Source organism: Amborella trichopoda, chromosome 10 (assembly GCF_054954075.1).
Source record: "Amborella trichopoda isolate Santa Cruz 75 chromosome 10, AtrichopodaSantaCruz75HAP2 v2.0, whole genome shotgun sequence".
In the NCBI taxonomy this organism is placed as follows: domain Eukaryota; kingdom Viridiplantae; phylum Streptophyta; class Magnoliopsida; order Amborellales; family Amborellaceae; genus Amborella; species Amborella trichopoda.
This window is the reverse complement of record NC_142345.1, coordinates 25598478-25617251: the sequence shown is the minus strand read 5'-3', so window position 1 is coordinate 25617251 and position 18774 is coordinate 25598478. Positions and strand designations below refer to the sequence as shown.

The 18774-nt window shown below is 43.4% G+C and overlaps 1 protein-coding gene across 1 annotated transcript; it reads right to left on the bottom strand.

The window, feature by feature from the left end:
- Positions 1-12362: 12362 nt before the first annotated feature.
- LOC148780095 (uncharacterized) lies at positions 12363-13475 on the bottom strand. The gene is made up of 2 exons (XM_088850546.1): positions 12861-13475; positions 12363-12419 (listed from the first exon to the last, which is right to left on the bottom strand). Exons 1-2 carry the CDS (start codon positions 13473-13475, stop codon positions 12363-12365), a joined length of 672 nt encoding a protein of 223 aa, XP_088706672.1.
- Positions 13476-18774: the final 5299 nt, after the last annotated feature.

Here is an 18774-nt window from a genome sequence, read left to right as displayed (position 1 = left end):
AACTGGGGAGATCTTATGAGGCTCTCACTCCCTGATGAGCCCTGGAAACTGGGGAGATCTTATGAGGCTCTCACTCCCTGATGAGCTGTGGAAACTAGGGAGATCTTATGAGGTTCTCACTCCCTTACAAGCCATGGAAACTAGGGAGATATTATGAGGCTCTCACTCCCTAACGAGCCATGGAAAGTGGGGAAATATTATGAGGCTCTCACTCCCTGATGAACCGTAGAAACTGGGGAGATCTTGTGGGGCTCTCACTCCTTGATGAGCCGTGGAAACTGGGAAGATCTTATGAGGCTCTCACTCCCTAACGAGCAGTGGAAACTGGGGTGTCGTTTGATACTGTGGAAGTGTGTCCACCTGCTTTATCGATCCAAGTGCCCTTTCATAGGTTTTCACTTGAACAGGGGAAATGGCACTGTGAAGATGGTTTTCACCAACTTCCGTTATTTTCGGGATCTTTTACCCACGACTTTGTGGTCATGTCCACCCTTTTCATCCATTTTTGCTCATGGTGCCCTTTTGGGGTTTTTACCATGCTAGAGTTTATTTTTCCACGGAACTCTTTTACTCATGGTTTTGTAACCATGCCCGTTCGTCATTTTTACTCATGGCATTTTGTTGTCTAGCTGTACACCATGCCGTATTTTTTGAGAGAATGCATGTTTTAGGGTCGTGCCTTCGAGACCTATGCGAAGCCTTCTAACGTCATGAGGCTAAGACGTGCACTATAGTTTTAGAGTCATACAGCTGGACCGTAGCGGTAAGAAATGGCAGTCTGTAGAGGCCACAGAGTGTGTCTGAGGGTGACTTTGACTCACTTGCGAAGGTGGCATGAAGTTGCCTGTAGAGAGTTGATTGGATGGTAGGTGAAAGGTGCCTACTAGCTGGCGGCAACATGTCTTGCCGTTTGGTGAGCATGGGTAAGGCTTACTAGGGAATGCGATGAAAGGTGGTGAAGGTAGCCCCGATTAGGGTAGACGTGCGTGGCGATACACGTAAAGGGTGTATGCACGTACATAGACTCACTGCTGAGAAGAAGAAGAGGGTATCGGTGGCCAGCGCACATGAATGAGCTGGCTGTGGAAGACGTGCATGGTGATTCACGTAAAGGGCGTGTGGGCCTAGGTTGGCTTACTGGAGAGAAGAAGAAGAGGGTAAGCGTGCACCAATGGGTCGATTAGGGAAGATGTGTGTGAAGATGCATGCAAAAAGGGAGGTGTGTGCGCACATGGGGCGTCTTAAGGTCATGCCTCCGGGAACTAGGAGAAGTAGTTTAACGTCATACGGTCAGGACGTGTACTATGGTTTAAGGTCATATAGTTTGGACCATGATTACGCAGTTTAAAGTCATGTAACTAGGACCGTGTAGTTTAAGGTCGTACGACTATACCTCCATTACAGTTTATGGTCATATAGTTTGGACTGTGGCTATGCAGTTTAAGGTCATGTAGCATGGACCGTGGTTACGAAGTTTAAAGTCATGCAACTGGGACCGTTATGTGGGTCGCCATGTGGATGAAGCTACATGGGGGATAGGTATGTGAATAACAATCTGATTCCCTGGGGATAAAATAGTTAAGGCTATTCACAAGTGGAGAGCTTTAGATGAAGATGGTGACCCTACGAAGAGTGGCAAGTGGAAGCGAATCTTCACTAGGGATTAGGAGGGCCAGTGTGACTCCACGGGGATAATGATGGGGTTTCATGTAACTCCACTGGGGATGACAGGCCGGAGTACGAGCGTAACCCCATTGGGGATAGTGGTGGAATGCTCGGCGGTAACGGGGTCTAGCATAAGGGCTTGCATGACAAGAAGTGAGGTCATGGCTAGGTGCATGATGGAGGATTAAGGGGGCTATGAGTGGTGTGACTCAACTGGAAAAATGGAGACCAGGAGAGTATTGAGATAATGGTGATGCGTGGAATGGGTACAGTGGGTGGTAAAAGTGCCCTAGGTGTAGGGGTATACGGTTGAGATTGTGGTATACCTCTTTGAGATATGGCTTTGTAGAGGTGAGCGCATGCCTTGCATGCTTTGCTTTGAAGCCTCACAGTCGAAACTATGGTACGCCTTTGAGAGACGAGTGCATGCTTTGATCATTACATGCTTTCTTTGAAGCCTCACAGTCGGAACTGTGGTACAGCTCTTTGTGATGTGGCTTTATAGAGGCGAGCGCATGTTTTGACGGTTGCATGCTATGCTTTTAAGCCTCACAGTCATGACTGAGATACACCTAGATTTAGGAGGACACCTCAAAGGGGTGGTTTCTTTTCACCAGGGGCTTGTGAAGAAGGATGTAATAGGGGATGTGTAGAAGGGTGTCATGCGGTAACCCCATGTAGACACGTAGGAACATGAAGCAGGCTATAGTCGCGTGAATGGACTATATGTCGCTGAATGGACTATATGTCGCTCAGCTTAACATCTTGGTACAGGGACGTTTGACATTTTTACTCGTGATGACCCGTAGGGGAGGATCAACACGTCCGTCATTTAAGAGTGAATGCCCCTAAGGGTTTTCACCACACTCCCTTTATTCTGACAATCTTGCCCATAGTGCCCTTGCGGGTTTTCACTATGCCCGTCTTTTTTCTTTTTGACATATTTTGCCCATGGTGGCCTTTGGGGGTGCACACCATGTCCATCATTCCTTTGTTTTTTTATGTGTTTACCCATAACGCCCTTGCAGGTTTTCGTCATGTCCGTCTTCTTCTTTTTATTTTATTTTATTTTTTAGCGGAAGCGTGTTTAAGGTCATGCCACCATGACCATCAATTTGGCGTGTTTTAAGGTCATTCGTCGAGACCTAAGGGCATGTTTAACAAATCGTGCCATTAGGATGTGTGCTATAGTTTAGGGTCATATAGCTTGGACTGTGGCTGTGCAGTTTAAGGTCATGCGGTATGGACTATGCAGTTTAAGATCGTGCAACTAGATCTCCACTACAGTTTAAGGTCGTATAGTTTGAACCATGGTCATATAGTTTTGAGTCATGAGATAATGACTATGGCTATGCAGTTTAGGGTCATGCAGCTTGGACAGTGGCTGTGCAGTTTAAGGTCATGCAGCACGAACCATGCAATTTAAAGTCATGCAACTAGACCTCCGCTATAGTTTAAGGTTGTATAGTTTGGAAGTTGTGAGACAAGGACTATGACTATGCAATTTAGGGTTATGTAGCTTGGACCGTGGCTATGTAGTTTAAGGTCATGCAGCACCGACCGTGTAGTTTAAGGTCGTGCAACTAGACCTCTGCTACAGTTTAAAGTCATATTGTTTGGACCATGGTCATATAGTTTTGAGTCGTGAGACAAGGACTATGGCTACATAATTTAGGGTCAAGCAACTTGGACCGTGGCTGTACAATTGAAGGTCATGCAGCATGGACCAGTGTTCGAAAAACCAGTCGGTCGGAGCCGAAATCGGCCGGTTAGCTCGCTACCGGTGGGGTGGCGATTCCAGCTATGAACGGTTTTAGTGTACTAGTAAAAAACCACAGCGTCCTGAAAAAAATCGGCTAAAAAACCGGCCGGTTTAGCCTTGAACCGACGACAGTTTGAAAAACCGGCAGGTTCTGTAAAATCCTATCCGGTCTAGCGTTATATCGCCCGATATAACGAAATAACGGCACACAGCAAATAATGACCATTATTTGTAACAGTGCCCGTTATTTGAGCAGAACCCGCAATCCACCATTTTTTACAGCTTTTTGATGCTTTTTCCTGCCTTTTTTTTGTTTTTTTTGGCTCAATTATCGTACTATACCTTCAAGTCTTCTATAAATATATCAATATTGAATAAAAAACTCCAAGATTAGATCGATTTTGTTGATTTTTTATGCGTTTTTTGGTGCTCTTGAGTTTTTTATGAAAAATCAGCCATTCCTTTGATTTTGGCATTGTTTTTCAGTTTTTTTGGATAAAAAGTTGGGGATTCTAAAGATCACAGAGATACATATACTTCAAGACTCTTGATTTCATTGAAATAGAGAGATTTGGGGCTCGATTTTGATATTGAAGAGGACAAGGTAAGCCCGAACCCAAATTTTTTTAATTTTTTTCTTAATTTTGCACGCTTTTTAGGATTTTTCAGATAATATTTGACTAGTATTATTTATTGCAATAAATAAAAGAATGATTTTTGAACAACAAAAAAAATTTGGTGCTCGATTTTAAGAATTTAGGGTTTTTTTGTTTTTAATGCTAATATATATATATATATATATATATATATATATATATATATATATGTTTTTTGTGATGAATATGAGAATATATATACTCAATATTTTTGTGAGATTATTGATTGCATAAAATAAATGAACGAATGTTAGAACAAAAAAAAAAATTTTGAAGGTCAATATTGGGGATTTTCGAGTTTATTGAATAAAAAATAAAATTGATATTTTTTTTGTGAGGATTGTTTTTAATGTTATATAATATATATATTTATAAAAATATTTTTTTGTGATGAATATGATAATATATGTAAATAATATTTGTGTGAGATTATTGATTGCATAAAATAAATGATCGAATTTTAGAGCAAAAAGAAAAATTTGGAGGTCGATTTTGGGGATTTTAGGGATTTTCTGGATTTTAGGGTTTATTGAATGAAAAATAAAATTGATATTTTTTTTGTGAGTATTGTTTTTAATGTTATATAATATATATATTTTTTTTAAAATATGTTTTTTGTGATGAATATGAGAATATATATACACAATATTTGTGTGAGATTATTGGTTGCATAAAATAAATGAACGAATTTTAGAATAAAAACAAAAATTTGGAGGTCAATTTTGGGGATTTTAGGGATTTTTGGGTTTATTTAATCAAAAATAAAATTGATATTTTTTTGTGAGGACTGTTTTTAATGTTATATAATATATATATTTATAAAAATATTTATTTGTGATGAATATGAGAATATATATGAACAATATTTGTGTGAGATTATTGATTGCATAAAATAAATGAACGAATTTTAGAATAAAAACAAAAAATTGGAGGTCGATTTTAGGGATTTTCGGGATTTTAGGGTTTATTGAATGAAAAATAAAATTGATAGTTTTTTGTGAGGATTGTTTTTAATGTTATATAATATATATATTTATAAAAATATTTTTTTTGTGATGAATATGAGAATATATATAAACAATATTTTTATGAGATTATTGATTGCATAAAATAAATGAATGAATTTAAGAACAAAAACGAAAATTTGGAGGTAGATTTTGGGGATTTTAGGGATTTTCGAGATTTTAGGGTTTATTAAATAAAAAATAAAATTGATACTTTTTTGCGAGGATTGTTTTTAATGTTATATAATATATATATTTATAAAAATATGTTTTTTATGATGAATATGAGAATATATATATATATATATATATATATATATATATATATATATATATATATATATATATATATATATATATATATATATATATATATATATATTCAATTTTTTTTTTTTTGTGTTCCCAGTATTCTTTAAATTTAAGGGAGACAATTTTTATGAATGATTTGATTTTATGGAGTCATTTTGATTCAAAAAACACTAAGTATTCCAAGTATTCTTTATGTATCGAACTACCTGTTGGCTATACTTCATTATGCAATTGTGTCATAAAGCCTTAAGATTTATGTCTTTATGTATGCAAGAATTAAGATTTTATATTTTTATGCATGCAACAATGTTATGAAAAATGGATATATTTAGTTGTTCAACTTTAATTGTGTTTAAAGCCTATTTTTATAGAGATTTCAATTTTGGTAGCATATCTTATCAGATCTTCAGTTTTGATCAACATACAGAATTGATCTATTGTACTAGCTTGTAGAACTCTTTGGAGCCATGCATGCTTTATAGTTTAAATTTATAGCAAGGAGTGTATTAAATTCTACTTTTGGAAAGTGGATGTATTTTTCCCTTCTGATGTATCCATTTAGAACCTTTTGAGAAATACTTTTTACCTTGAATATATATTCATGGCAAGTGTCACTATCACATGAAATGCAAACTGCTCATCAGGAGTTGAGGTATCTTTATATGGATTACTTCTTGTTTAATAGGTTGCTGCTCTTATTCAATTTCATGTACCATGTGCTTTGGGCACTTATTTTTGTTCATATTCCCCATTGAAGGATTTACTTGATCTTAGCCCTCTAGAAAACCCATGTCACCACATTTCTTAATGCATTCCCCTCATGCATGGCTTTTTCAGCTTTCATGGTCTAGAGGCACACATGCATGTTTTTTATTGAGAAATATTAATTGAATGGCATGGTGATTCATGGTCATCTTAATTATAATTTTTTTTTTCTATTGGATGTTATTGTAACTTGTTCATTTTCATGAGGAAGTAGGGCTTAAATATCCATGCTTGCAAGGTCCCTTTGGTAGAGTGATTTTCTCAAATAAATATTTTTTTAATGAACTTTTATGTTCAGGAAAATTTACAAGAAAATAATAAGATGAGGAGGGGAGATGTGACATGACAGTATAATACAAAAGTGAATAACAAAGGAAGAGTTCGATGTAATTTTTGTAACAAGGAAATGGGTGGTGGTATTTATCGCCTAAAAGAACATCTTGCTTGGGTAAAGGGTAATGTCATCGATTGTAAAGAAGTGCCACCATAAGTAAAACAACAAATGATCAAAATAATTACAGAAGGAAAAGGAAAAAACGTGCAGAGAGAAAGGGATGCAGAGGAGATAGGGAGGGGGTACGAAAGTTCAATAGATGAGGAAGATGACCAAGAGACAGAATTTGAGGCGCGAAAGGAACGAGCTATGATTGACAGTATTCAAGAGCTTAACTATAGACAAATGGAAATTCAAGAGATGTATGGGAGAAGGGATGGTACATTCAGTAGCCGTCAACCTCAAGAACATGTAGTACCGGATAGGGGAGGATGTGGGCCTTCATTGCTTAGATCCACATCTAGGAGATTGAGACGTAGTTTCTCTAGTTGCCCTTCCTCTTATAGTCGGTCATCTACTACTCAACGACATGAACCCATAGATGTGCCATCAATGACTCGCGAACCCTCTGGACTTAATCCCCACTAGTCACAATATCATACAAAAAAATTAAAATTTCCATCAGCAGGTGTATTAATAGAAATAGCGAAAAAGATGATTAACATGTTTTGGTATGTTAATGCACTGTCATTTAAATCTGCAAGCTCAAACTTCTACCCACAAATGGTAGCTTCTATAGCTGAGGCAGGGCCAGGTGTTGGAGGTCCAACTGCAAAGGATCTTGTAGGCCCATGTTTAGAAGCTGCTGTTCATGATGTTGATAAGCATATTGCATAGTTCAAGCTCTGCTAGCCTGGTATAAGAGTGACCGTCATGACTGACGATTGGAAGGAGAAGTCCTTAGGTATCTTGTCAATTTTTTAATAGGTTTCCCTAGGGGCATTGTTTGCCACTCTAGCATTGATTTATCAAGAAAGAGACATACTAGAAGACTGATATGCGCACACCTAGACAAAATTGTAGATGAAGTTGGGCCTAAAAATGTGGTTCAAGTAGTGACTGATAATGCTGCAAATTACAGAAAAGCAGGCTTGTTGCTAATGGAGAGAAGACCCAATCTTTATTAGACTCCTTGTGCTGCCCATTGTAATAATTTGATGCTCAAGGAAATAGGGAAGATGAAGAGGGTTAAATATTGTATTTTGAAGAGCAAGTTGATTACAAGGTTTATATACAATCACACGTATCTTCATGGTTTAATGAGGGAGCATTGCATACGAGAGATTGTCAGGGAGTCCACTATTAGATTCGCTACAACATTCTTTATGATACAATTGATATTAGTAAACAAGGCAAGATTGAGGTCAATGATACGCTCTAATGAATGGCAGAACGATAGGGCAGCAATGAGTCAATTTGGAAGGCAGGTTGAAACCACCCTTCTCTATCAGAGGTTCTGGACTATATGTAACCGTGTTGTTTCTGTAACTGAACCTTTAGTACATGTGTTGAGGTTAAGTGACTCTGATGATAAACCTGCAATGGGGTTTCTGTTTGATGTAATGAGACGTACAAGGGAAGCTATATTTGAGAATAACATATGGAATGAAGAGATATTGGATATTGTTGATCGTAGGTGGAGAGACCAACTGCATTAGAATATCCATGCAGCAGGTAATTTATGATTCACTATGGCAATTCATGAACCTTTAGTACAGGTGTTGAGGTTAAGTGACTCTGATGATAAACCCGCAATGGGGTTTCTGTTTGATGTAATGAGACATACAAGGGAAGCTATATTTGAGAATAACATATGGAATGAAGAGATATTGGAGATTGTTGATCGTAGGTGGAGAGAGCAACTGCACTAGAATATAAATGCAGCAGGTAATTCATGATTCACTATCGCAATTCATGACTCTTTCTCAACTCTAAGAAAAGTTGCCGTAATTAATAATATAACAAACCGTGTGCAGGGTTCTTTCTTAATCTACAAAATTTGTACTACACAAAGCCACTTTAGATGATGTAGATATCATGGAGGGGGGAAGAAACTGCATCTACGGGCTTGAACCTGATCTTGAAACTCAAATGGAGTGTATGCAACAGGAAAGCCTTAATCAAAAGGTGTATGTAATAAAATTTCAATTTACAATAATGAATTGCATTTCTATGTAGTACTAATTTCTTCTATATGCATCTTGCTATTTCTAGCTTATCATGTACATGGAAAAAAATGGGGAATTTGCATACAACAATGCCAAAAAGCAGCTGCAAAATTGCATCCAGGTTAGTTTTAAGTTAAAACTTGCAATAGTTTAGTACACTACTAATGGTGGTTATTTTAAATCAATTTATTTTCTATTGTTAAGTATATGTTTGTCTGTGTCAGCACAATGGTGGACGATGCACGGAATTCGAACAAAGCAATTGCAAAAGATTGCCGTTAGAATTTTGAGTCAGCTGTGAGAGAAACTGGAGTACATTTCAGTGGATACATGCCCCGAGACGAAATAGGTTAAAGACACAGATGTTGCACAACTTGGTGTATGTTCATTGTAATTTGAAATTGAGAGAGAAACATATAAGGAGGACCCCCATAGACGACATGCCGATCAACCTTGCTTACATCTTTTGGAGGGACTTCGCCGATGAGCGGGTGTCACTAAGGACCCCACTACTAGACCAAGATTTTCTTAGTGGGGCAGTTACCGATATGGACGATAATGTGAAGGTTGCAGCATCCAATGAAGGATACATGATAATGGACATGGATGACGATTATACACAGGATGAAGATGAGGCACAAGATGATGAAACAGATGAGACAATGGAAAACAATTGGCAAGAACCAATCATCTAGGAATGTGAAGGGGCACAACATGATACGGTACCTGATGAATAGGAAGATTTAATGAGATTAGCTCGAAGGAAGTCCAGGCATTGAGGCATAGGAGTTACTCAACAAGGGAGAGAAGAAGCCGTAACCGTCACTGTAACCTAGTTATTTATGATGATGACAATATTGAAGATGCTGAGGGACATAACACAAAACAGGGTGGGGGTAACACAAAACAAGACGCGGGTAACACAGAACAAGGTGGGGGAGAGCATGAAGGCTGGACGAGTCTAGGAGACTTTGGCCAAGGGGGTACCACAAGAAATATTCTTGACTGGCGTGGGGGCACAACTACGGCATTACAGACTCCACCAAGCCTTACTCAGATTTTTCGTCTCATAAATTCTGACAGTGAAACACAACAATATTATGATCCCCCTCGCCAATCTCATTACTACTAGCATTGTTAGTTGGACTTTGTAACTTCATTAATTGAATTAATGTCAAATTCTAAATTGTCTTGCATATCTTCATAGTATTCAAATATTAATTTATATAAAAAGTTGTTTCAATTTTTTTTTGTAAGATAAATGTATGTAATATAATAATATACACTTAATCTAAGTTTTTCTATTTTTTTCAATTTTTTTTAAATTTTTTTGGACGTTTTTTACCTTTTTTTTTTTCAAAAAAGAACTACTTGACCTGTTAAAACGGTTAACCGCCTCGGTTAGTCCGGTTTCGGTTCAAACCACTCCCAGCCCCAAAACCGGTTAACCATTCCTGTTAGATTTTGCGAACATTGACGCATACCATGGTGATGCAGTTTAAGGTCATGTAGCACGGACCATGGCGATGCAGTTTAAGGTCATGCAGCGCGGACCATAAATATGGAGGGAAGAGAGCCATTACCAGAAACTAGGCTTGTTGAGGGGCAAGGTTGTGGTGTAGGGAACGAGCTTCCTGAGGATATGGGACGATGGTCCGGAGGGGAGCACCAGGGCTTGCGTATGACGCTAAGTGTAGCATTAAAACCGAATGATGGCGTCAGGTCCCTAAGTGAAGCACGCGGTAGTAGCCCTTGGCCAGACGTAGGGCTGTAACTCCTTGATGGGGCGCACGACAATGGCCTCTAGATGAAGCGTTCGGTGGTAGTCCCTAGACAAGACGCGTAGTGACAACCTTCTGAACAAAGCTCATGGTGCTAGTCCCCTGGACGAAGTCTTGACGAGGTGCGCGACGATGCTGCTTCAGGTCTCGGGCTTGGCTGCCCCGTCTTAGCCTTATAGCCATCAAGAGCTGAGGACTGAAGTGTCATTTTGAGTTGCTGGGTGGGGGGGGCGCAGTCTTCGGTACTACGGGGTATAAAAGGGGGAGAAACCCCACATTACTGTTTTACCGAAGGGTAAAACAGTAGAAGGGCTTTTTAGAGAGAGAGAGGGAGAGCCAAAGCTCCTGACGAGGTTTTCTTGGTGAGCACTTCCCGGCCATAACTTGCAGAGAAAGGTCCTTAAGGGTTTTTCTGGTGAACTTCAGGAGGTGTGAAGCTTCGCAATATGCTTGCGAATAGTTTTCAACCAGCATAGAAGCTTTTTGAGCAAGGAAGATGATTTCTTGGGGCCTTGGCAGAATTTCAAAGGTGCCCTGCAGGAGTTCGAGTTCTTCTCCAGTCATTCTATTGCTGAAGGGGAGGTCGTAGAGATCTCAGAGGGCTCTGTCAGCTCTTTGGTTGTCGAAAGAGAAGGAGAAGGGGCTGCATTAAGCTCACCAGAAATTTAGCGAAATTTCAGTGTGCTTTGGTAGACTGCTGAATTGGGAAAAACCGAGGCTAAGGGCAATCCGCCACGTCTCAGGGAAGCTTTCGGGGATTTTGGTGGTTTTCACCAACTCCAATAACAAGCAGAAGATGGGAGAGGGTTTTTCAGGTGTTTTTCGCGATATTTCTAGCAATCGAAAAAGGGGAAAAACAGCATCAGACGAGATGTTCTTGTTCAGTGGAAAGGTGTTTCTGACAGGGGGAAGCCACATGAGTAGGGGAGCCGAGGGATCCCGGTGGTCGGAGGTGTGTTTCTGACGACGTCCGAAGGATAACGAGGAAGGCGAAGGGCCACAAGAAGGTGGACCGTTGGCATGGGCAGTAGTTGGGGAAATCGAAGAGGCGTGGGAGTCAATGTCCCTCGGTAATTGGGAACAACAGGAACCAAAGTACTTCAAAGTCGTGCGTGACATTAGGTTGCATGCGGCGCCACCTTCGGGTGTCCTTAGGCCACACACTGTGATTGTCATGCTTGAGGGTATGAGGCTCGCGACGATAGTCCCACGTGACATTAGTTTGCCCGTGGTGATGAGGACGCAGCATTGTGTTACGCACGGCGATCACCTCGGACGGCGATGCCTTGCAAGGGTCAAGAGTGATGGAAAATAGGGAGGCCTTGCCACTGCAGTGTGTGGGAAGCAAAGTCCTTCGGCACAGTCGTGAAGTCCATGTTGTTCTGTGGAAGGGCGTCCATTGTGAACACGGTGCCAGTTCCTTGCCCTAAAAGTCTGCCTTGTATATTTGATATACTCGTCAGATGAATTGAAGCTGACTTGGAAGTGCTTGGCTTGTTCTTTTGGCCTGTGACCGTTTTCCTTGGCGGGACTAAGGTTAACTTCTCCAAATGGTTTTGCCACTTCTTCATCAGACATGCATTTCTTTGGTGGGTTTGCTTCTTGAAGAGGGTGTTTCTCGTGGCCTATAACTGTCCTCTTATCCTCAGATGCAAGAGCTTTGTAACTTCCCTGATAATGGGCCTTCAGTTGTAACTTGCAACTTTTTCTAATTCAATGAAAGAAATGAATTTTCTTTGAGTTGGCTTGACGATTGGTCTCTCGACTGCTAAGACTAGGTCCCCACGAGAGAATGGCAACACAACGTGAGGGTATTTGAATTTCGAGGGGTAGGACCACCTCACCCCCGTATACCAGGGAATAAGGGGTGGAGTTTGTAGCATTACGAGTGGTAGTGAGATAGGCCCACAGAGCCTCAAGCAGCTTCTCGTGCCAGTTCTTCTTTGACTTTGACACCAACTTCCGGAGCACCCTGCACAAAGTCTTATTGAATACCTCACTAAACCGTTGGCTCGAGGGTAGTACATAGTCGAGTACTTCCACTCAAAACCGAACTGGTTGACTAGGTGGTCAACGTGCTGACTCCTGAATTGGGGGCCATTGTCAAAAATTATTCAGTCCAGGACCCCGACCCTATATATGATGTGGTGCCGCACGAAATTAGCCACGGCAGTCCTCGGAACCTGTATAAGAGGGTTGCCTCAGCCCATTTGGAAAACTAGTTTGTCGCTGCCAAGATGAAGGCATGACCCAAGGTAGAAGGAGGGTTAATGGGTCCTATGATGTCCATACCCCACTGAGAAAAGGGCCATGATGTCACCATAAGATGGAGAGGCTCTGGGGGCTGATGAATGAGGCATGAGTGGATCTGACACACCTAGCATCTTTTAGCATAGTTTTGAGCGTCAATTACCATGGAAGGCCAGTAATAGTCGCATCTGCGTATGCTCTCGTAGAGCTTGGGGTCGGACTGATGCAGCCCGCAGATGCCGGAGTGCAGTTTTTCGAGTTCTTTACTTGCCTCTTGTGCGTCGACACACCTGAGGAGGATTCTGTCGAATGACCGACGAAAGAGGACGTCCCCATCAAGAAGGGTGTACTTGGTGGACAGCCGCCGTATGCCGTTGCGCTCTCCTTGATCTTGAGGTAGCCTTCCATGCTTTACGAAGTTAATAATGGGCTCCCTCCAGTCTAATATTTTTTCAACCTCTGCACACATCGGGTTGAAGAATTCGGGCTCCTGCTCCCTTGCCTTGGCTTCTTTTCCTTGGGAAACCTCCTGTTCTGCCTTGAGGACATCCCTGGCCACGAGGAATGCCTCGAATGGGTAAGGCGAGCACTCGAGGAAGACATCCCTCTCATTGTCAACTTCGATTCTTAAGTCAACATGTCTCCATTCGGTTACCCAGACTGGAGTGGGCCCCGATGAAGACAATTGGATGGTGGCACCGAGCTTTGAAAGCACATCAGCCTGCGAGTTTAGCCTTCTAGGGATATGACTTAAGGAGAAGTCATCGAACTGGGTCATGTAAGTTTGACCGTATCATGGTAAGGCTTGAGAGTATCCTTCCTTTCATCATAGATCCCCTTTAGCTGCCGGATGACCAGGTTAGAGTCGCCGAAGATGTTTAGATGTTCTAGGTCAAGCTTCTGAGTGATCTCACAGTCTGATTATGAGGGCTTGATACTCAGCTCCATTATGAGAAAATGCCTTCTCAAGTGAGAAGGATCGAGGAATCATTCCTCCATCGGGAGTCAAGAAGACAACTCTGGCACCCCCTCTGTTAGACTGGAATGCTCCGTCAAAGTACATCTCCCACGGTAAAGTTAGCATCGTACAGAAAACTTCCTCATCCAATAGATCGCTTGACAGGGGAGTTTCTCAGGGGAGTGGGTGAGACGCAAGGAAGTCAGTTAGGGCTTGACCTTTAACTTCATTTTGTGATACATACGTGATGTGGAACTCCATTAGCAATAATGCCCACTTGGCTAAACGTCCTGACGACCATGGCCGAGTCATAAGGAACTTGACCGGGCCTGCCTTGGAGATTAACTTGACCTCGTGGTCGAGTAAGTAGTGGCGGAGCTTCTGCAGTGCAAAGATCAAGGCTAGGCACATCTTTTCAATGGGAGGGTAGTTCTTCTCGACCCCTTGCCTTCTGCGGCTGAGATAGTAGAGTGCCATCTCTTTCCCTCCATCGTTGTTCTGTGCCATGAGCGCCCCGAGTGACTTGTCAAGGGCGGTCACATATAGAATGAGGGGCCTTCCTAAAACTGGCGTGGAGAGTACTAGTGGATTCAACAGGTACTGCTTCATGTCCTCAAGCGCAGCTTGGCACGCTTTGTCCCATATGAAGGGAGTATCCTTTTTTAGGAGGGGTGAAAAGGTCTGCATCGCCCTGAGAGGTTCAAAATGAACCTTTGAATGTAGGCTGACTGTCCTTGGAGAGACCGCAGTTCAAGGAGGGTTGTAGGCGGCGACATGTCCTGAATTACCTTGATTTTGATTGGCTCAATCTCCAGCGCAAGGTATCTCATGATAAACCCTAAGAATTTTCCTGAGCGTACTTCGAAGGCGCATTTCAAGGGGTTCATCTTGAGTTGGTGACGCCGCAACCGCTCAAACACCTTTTTAAGGTCTTGCACATGAGTGGCTTTTGTTTCAGACTTTACCACCAAGTCATCCACATAACACTCGACCTCCTTGTGAATCATGTCCCTTAAGATGGTTGTCATGGCTCGCTGGTATGTGGTACCAACATTCTTTAGCCCAAAAGTCATCACAGTGTAGCAAAGACACCTATTAGAGTCAAGAACGTAGTGGCCTCCTCATCCTTTGACGCCATCTTGATTTGGTTGTAACCAGAATAATCATCCATAAAGGAGAAGATTTGGCAATGGGCCGTGGAGTCAACTAGCATCTAGGTGAAGGGTAGGGGAAAATCGCCATTGGGACAAGCAGTGTTCAAGTCATGAAAGTTGATGCAGACTTTGATTTGGCTATTCTTCTTCTTGACTGGGACAACATTCGCCAGCCATCTTGGGTATTTGACTTCACGTATGAATCCAGGTTGCCTGAGCTTGTTCACCTCGGCATCGATATGCATCTCTAGGTTGGGCCTAAACCTTCTTGACTTCTACTTCATGGGTTTCATGGTAGGATCAATACCGAGGTGATGGACTTCAATTTGGGGGTCTAGACCAGCCATCTCATGATAATGTTGGGTGAAGACGTCCCGATTTGCTAGAAGGAGGGAAATATAGCTTTCTTTCTCTTCCGGGGACATATTTATTGAGATGAAGGTTGGCCTTGGGTCGGCCTCATCGCCCAGGTTGATCTCTTCCAGTTCGTCAGCCGTGGCCTGACCGCCCTCTTCCCACTCTTCGAGAGCCTACTGAAGTTCCTCTTTTGGGGACGCACAAGGGTTTTCTTCGATCGAGTGTAGCCAGTCATGACCCTGACATCTCAACCTCTAGGAGGGGCACAATGTGGGGGAGGGCTGATCTTTGATTAGTCTAGGTGATAGAAGGGTCAGCTTCAAGCGAGGGATCCATAGCATTGTGATGGGGCTCACTCGACGCTTGCCTCGAACTGGGTGACGCCTTGTGCGTTTGGATCATGTGGCAGGCTTCTTGGAGGGAGGAGCCCGGAGATGGCTTGGCTTTAACTCGGGTTGCCAGGGAGTCAGCGACTGTCGAGAATCCTGCTACTTGGGCAAGCATTTCTCTGAGGTGTTCTTGCTGTGGCATGGTGAGGCTGGTGTCTTCGAACTCCCTGTTTAGAGAGTCAAAGTATGGGCATCACCGAGTGGTACATGTAGAAGAAATAGAGGAGAGAGAAGAAGAAGAAGGGTTAGAACATTCCCGGCAGCTTTTTATGTCATCACCAGAATTAGATGTTTGCAGGGGGTATTTAAGGTCTTGCCCCGGCTTTGACCGTTGTGGGGGTGCTTTTAACGTCGTCACCCATTTTAGCCGGCTCCTGAGATATTGATGACTCAGGGCCGTCTGCTTGATTAGACGATAAGATGAGGAGAGCTGTGCCTGGGATGAAGTCCTGCAAGGTCGGCAGCAGAGGAAGGGGTATGAGGAATTTTTCCTTGACTGGCGGCTGAGGAAGATGATCCCTTCGACAGGCCTATCTAGGTGTTTGTTGTCTCCTTTGGGATCCTCGAGGAGGTGTTTGGACTGCCGCATTAGGTTGGCGAGAGGTGGTAGCCTGGCGGACTTCCTCGCGTCTCAGGGATTGGAGCATGCTTCGCCCATGGTAGATTTCTCAGGGCTGAGAGGTTGAAGGCCCTGAGGAGTCCAGTGCATACTTATGAGGGGCCTGCGGTGTGGCTTCACCTTGGACGGGAGCGAGGGCTTGGACATGCTCTTGAAGATTCGCCCAGTCGATGCGACCTTGATAGATTTTCTCCACGGCTATGGCCTCAAACCCAGAGCAGTCATTAAGTTCATGGCCCCACCCTTGGTGATAGGAGCACCAGAGTTTTTTCTTGCCCTGGGCAAGTCATCTCGGTTGCCTGGCGAACTTAGGAGTGACAAGGCCTTGGTGGAGCATCCCTTCGAAGAGGGCCTGAAGAGGGTCTTGCTAGGTGCTTCCCTGGGCTTGCGTTGGGAGGTCTTCTTGTGCAGACGGGAGGGGGACCCGAGGGTGTCTTGCCGGGTCACCCTGAACTTCCTGACACTGTTGCATCTTTTCAGTCAAGATCTTATGGAAGCCGGTGCACTCGCTGATGTCATGGCCTTGTATCCGTTGATAAGCGCACCAGAGGTTCGGGCTTCTGAGTGGTGATCACCGAATAGTACTCCTGGACTTGCTCAGGCTCCCAAGTTTGAAGAGGGAAGAAGGGATTATAAGGCAGCAGGTTGTCAGGGGTGGCGACTTTGACTACCTTGGAGGCTTCTATGGCAAGAACCGATCCTGAGACCTGGACTGCTCATTTTCTTTGAATAGGCGAGGACCATGGCTATGAGCTGGAGTAGGGAGTGGGGCCCAAGGATGGAGCGCAGCTTGGGTTTTAGGCTGGAAGCCTCTGTCCAACATCAAGCCGTTGCCCCGAGTTCCTTTGTGAGGCCAAGGTGTTGGGATGATCCGGGGCTGGCTCAAGATGGTACTCTTAGGAAAGACCTTTGAGTACTAGGGCTCGAGGTGCTTTCCTAGCGTCGGGAGAGCGGCAGAGGAAAGAGGGGTCGACTCGTGACTCTACCTGAGTTTGGCTTCAAAAGGGACCTGCTAAGATGATGCATGTGCACCTTAGGGTTATCCGTCCAAGTGACTTGGGGGTCAACCCGGGCCCAGTCAATGGGTTCGACCTGTGGAGGCCGATACCTACGAGCTTGTGTTTGTGAGGGACAAGGCAGAAGCTTGTCTCTTACAAGGTGAAGCTATGTGTGTCGGGAGGGAAGATGGAGCGGTCGACCCTTCTATACTAGAGGTGGCATAGAACTAGAGCTGCCCCGAGTGTGGATAGCAAATGCATGGCGCATGCAGAGTTTGACCCTAGAAGGCTTAGCCTGGATGCGAGCTCAAGGCAACAAGAGGTCCCCTGAGGTGTGGCTCGAGTGGATAGACCACGATCCTTTGAGTGTGTGCAAGAGGTGAGGACCTCAGGGGCTTCGCCTCTGTGTACCGACCCTCCAGTTGTGGGGGCTCGGAGTAGTGAAGGAGCATGGGGGCTTGCCTTATGGCGAACCTCAGGAGCGACGACAGTTTGTTTACCTTTCACAGGGATAGACGAGGCAGCTTTACGATGTACCGCAACAGTATGACTAGTAGGAGACTTACCAGTAGTAGTGTGCGCGGCAGCGGAAGTGTTGCCCGTGCAAGGGGCCTTGGTGGAGGGTCTGTCAGGGCAAGAAAGCGGGGAGGTAGGGACCTTTAAATTCCCTCTCGCACCGACCCAGGTGAGAACCTAGGAGTAGGATGGTGAGTCCTGACATAGAAAGAGAGTAGGGAAGGATGCTTGAGTTGCTCGCTTCCCTAGGATAGCTACGAGTGCAGAGATATGTTTGAACGTATTTTTCAGCACCTTAGTCCCTGGTAGGATGCAAGTCAATAAAGCCCACAAAACAGTGAAAATTCATGATGGTCTCAGAATGGCACTAGAATTGGTCAAGATCGTCATCAGCACTTCAAAAGACCACCTGCCAAGTTTCGTCACATTCCGTCATGTCTAAGGCAGTGAACATAAAGGAACAGTTTTTGGAAAAATGGCCTCTAGCACCCTGAAACGGATCCCACAACTGGAACTATATTTTTGGTGTCTCAAATCATTGTGGGACCACTGTCATTAGATCCGGCACAGTTGAAACATATGGGCCAAGTTTTGGTTTAATCGTATACTCCAAAACAAAGACATGAGCCAAACATTGACATAGGAGAGGCCACACACTATTCTCGTGTGGCCTCGCTGCACCAAAACACCATTAAAGGTGATTATTTTATAGGTACAGGCAGTCACTTTTGGGGCTCGTAACTCACTTGTTACAAGTCGGATTGCTCCCAAATTTGGTGATCGTATTTGTCTTTTTTAAGCCGAACAATTTGATCTGTGGTATGCCCCTAGACGATATCCGAGCAGAAAGAAAAGCTAGAGAGAAGTTACCGATCTGTGAAGAAATTACAGAAAATTTAGTGGCGACACACCTCGCTTGATGGACCAAATCACGACGCTCGTGAAACGGATCAACACAAAGCTAATTCCATTGTGTGCGCAAGAGGGCTAGCATTAATCCGAACCCCGTACATGGTGGACGGTCAGATTTTAGGCACGAAGCTGACGAAATAACTGAAATTTCGACCGTCGAATTCCAAATTCTTG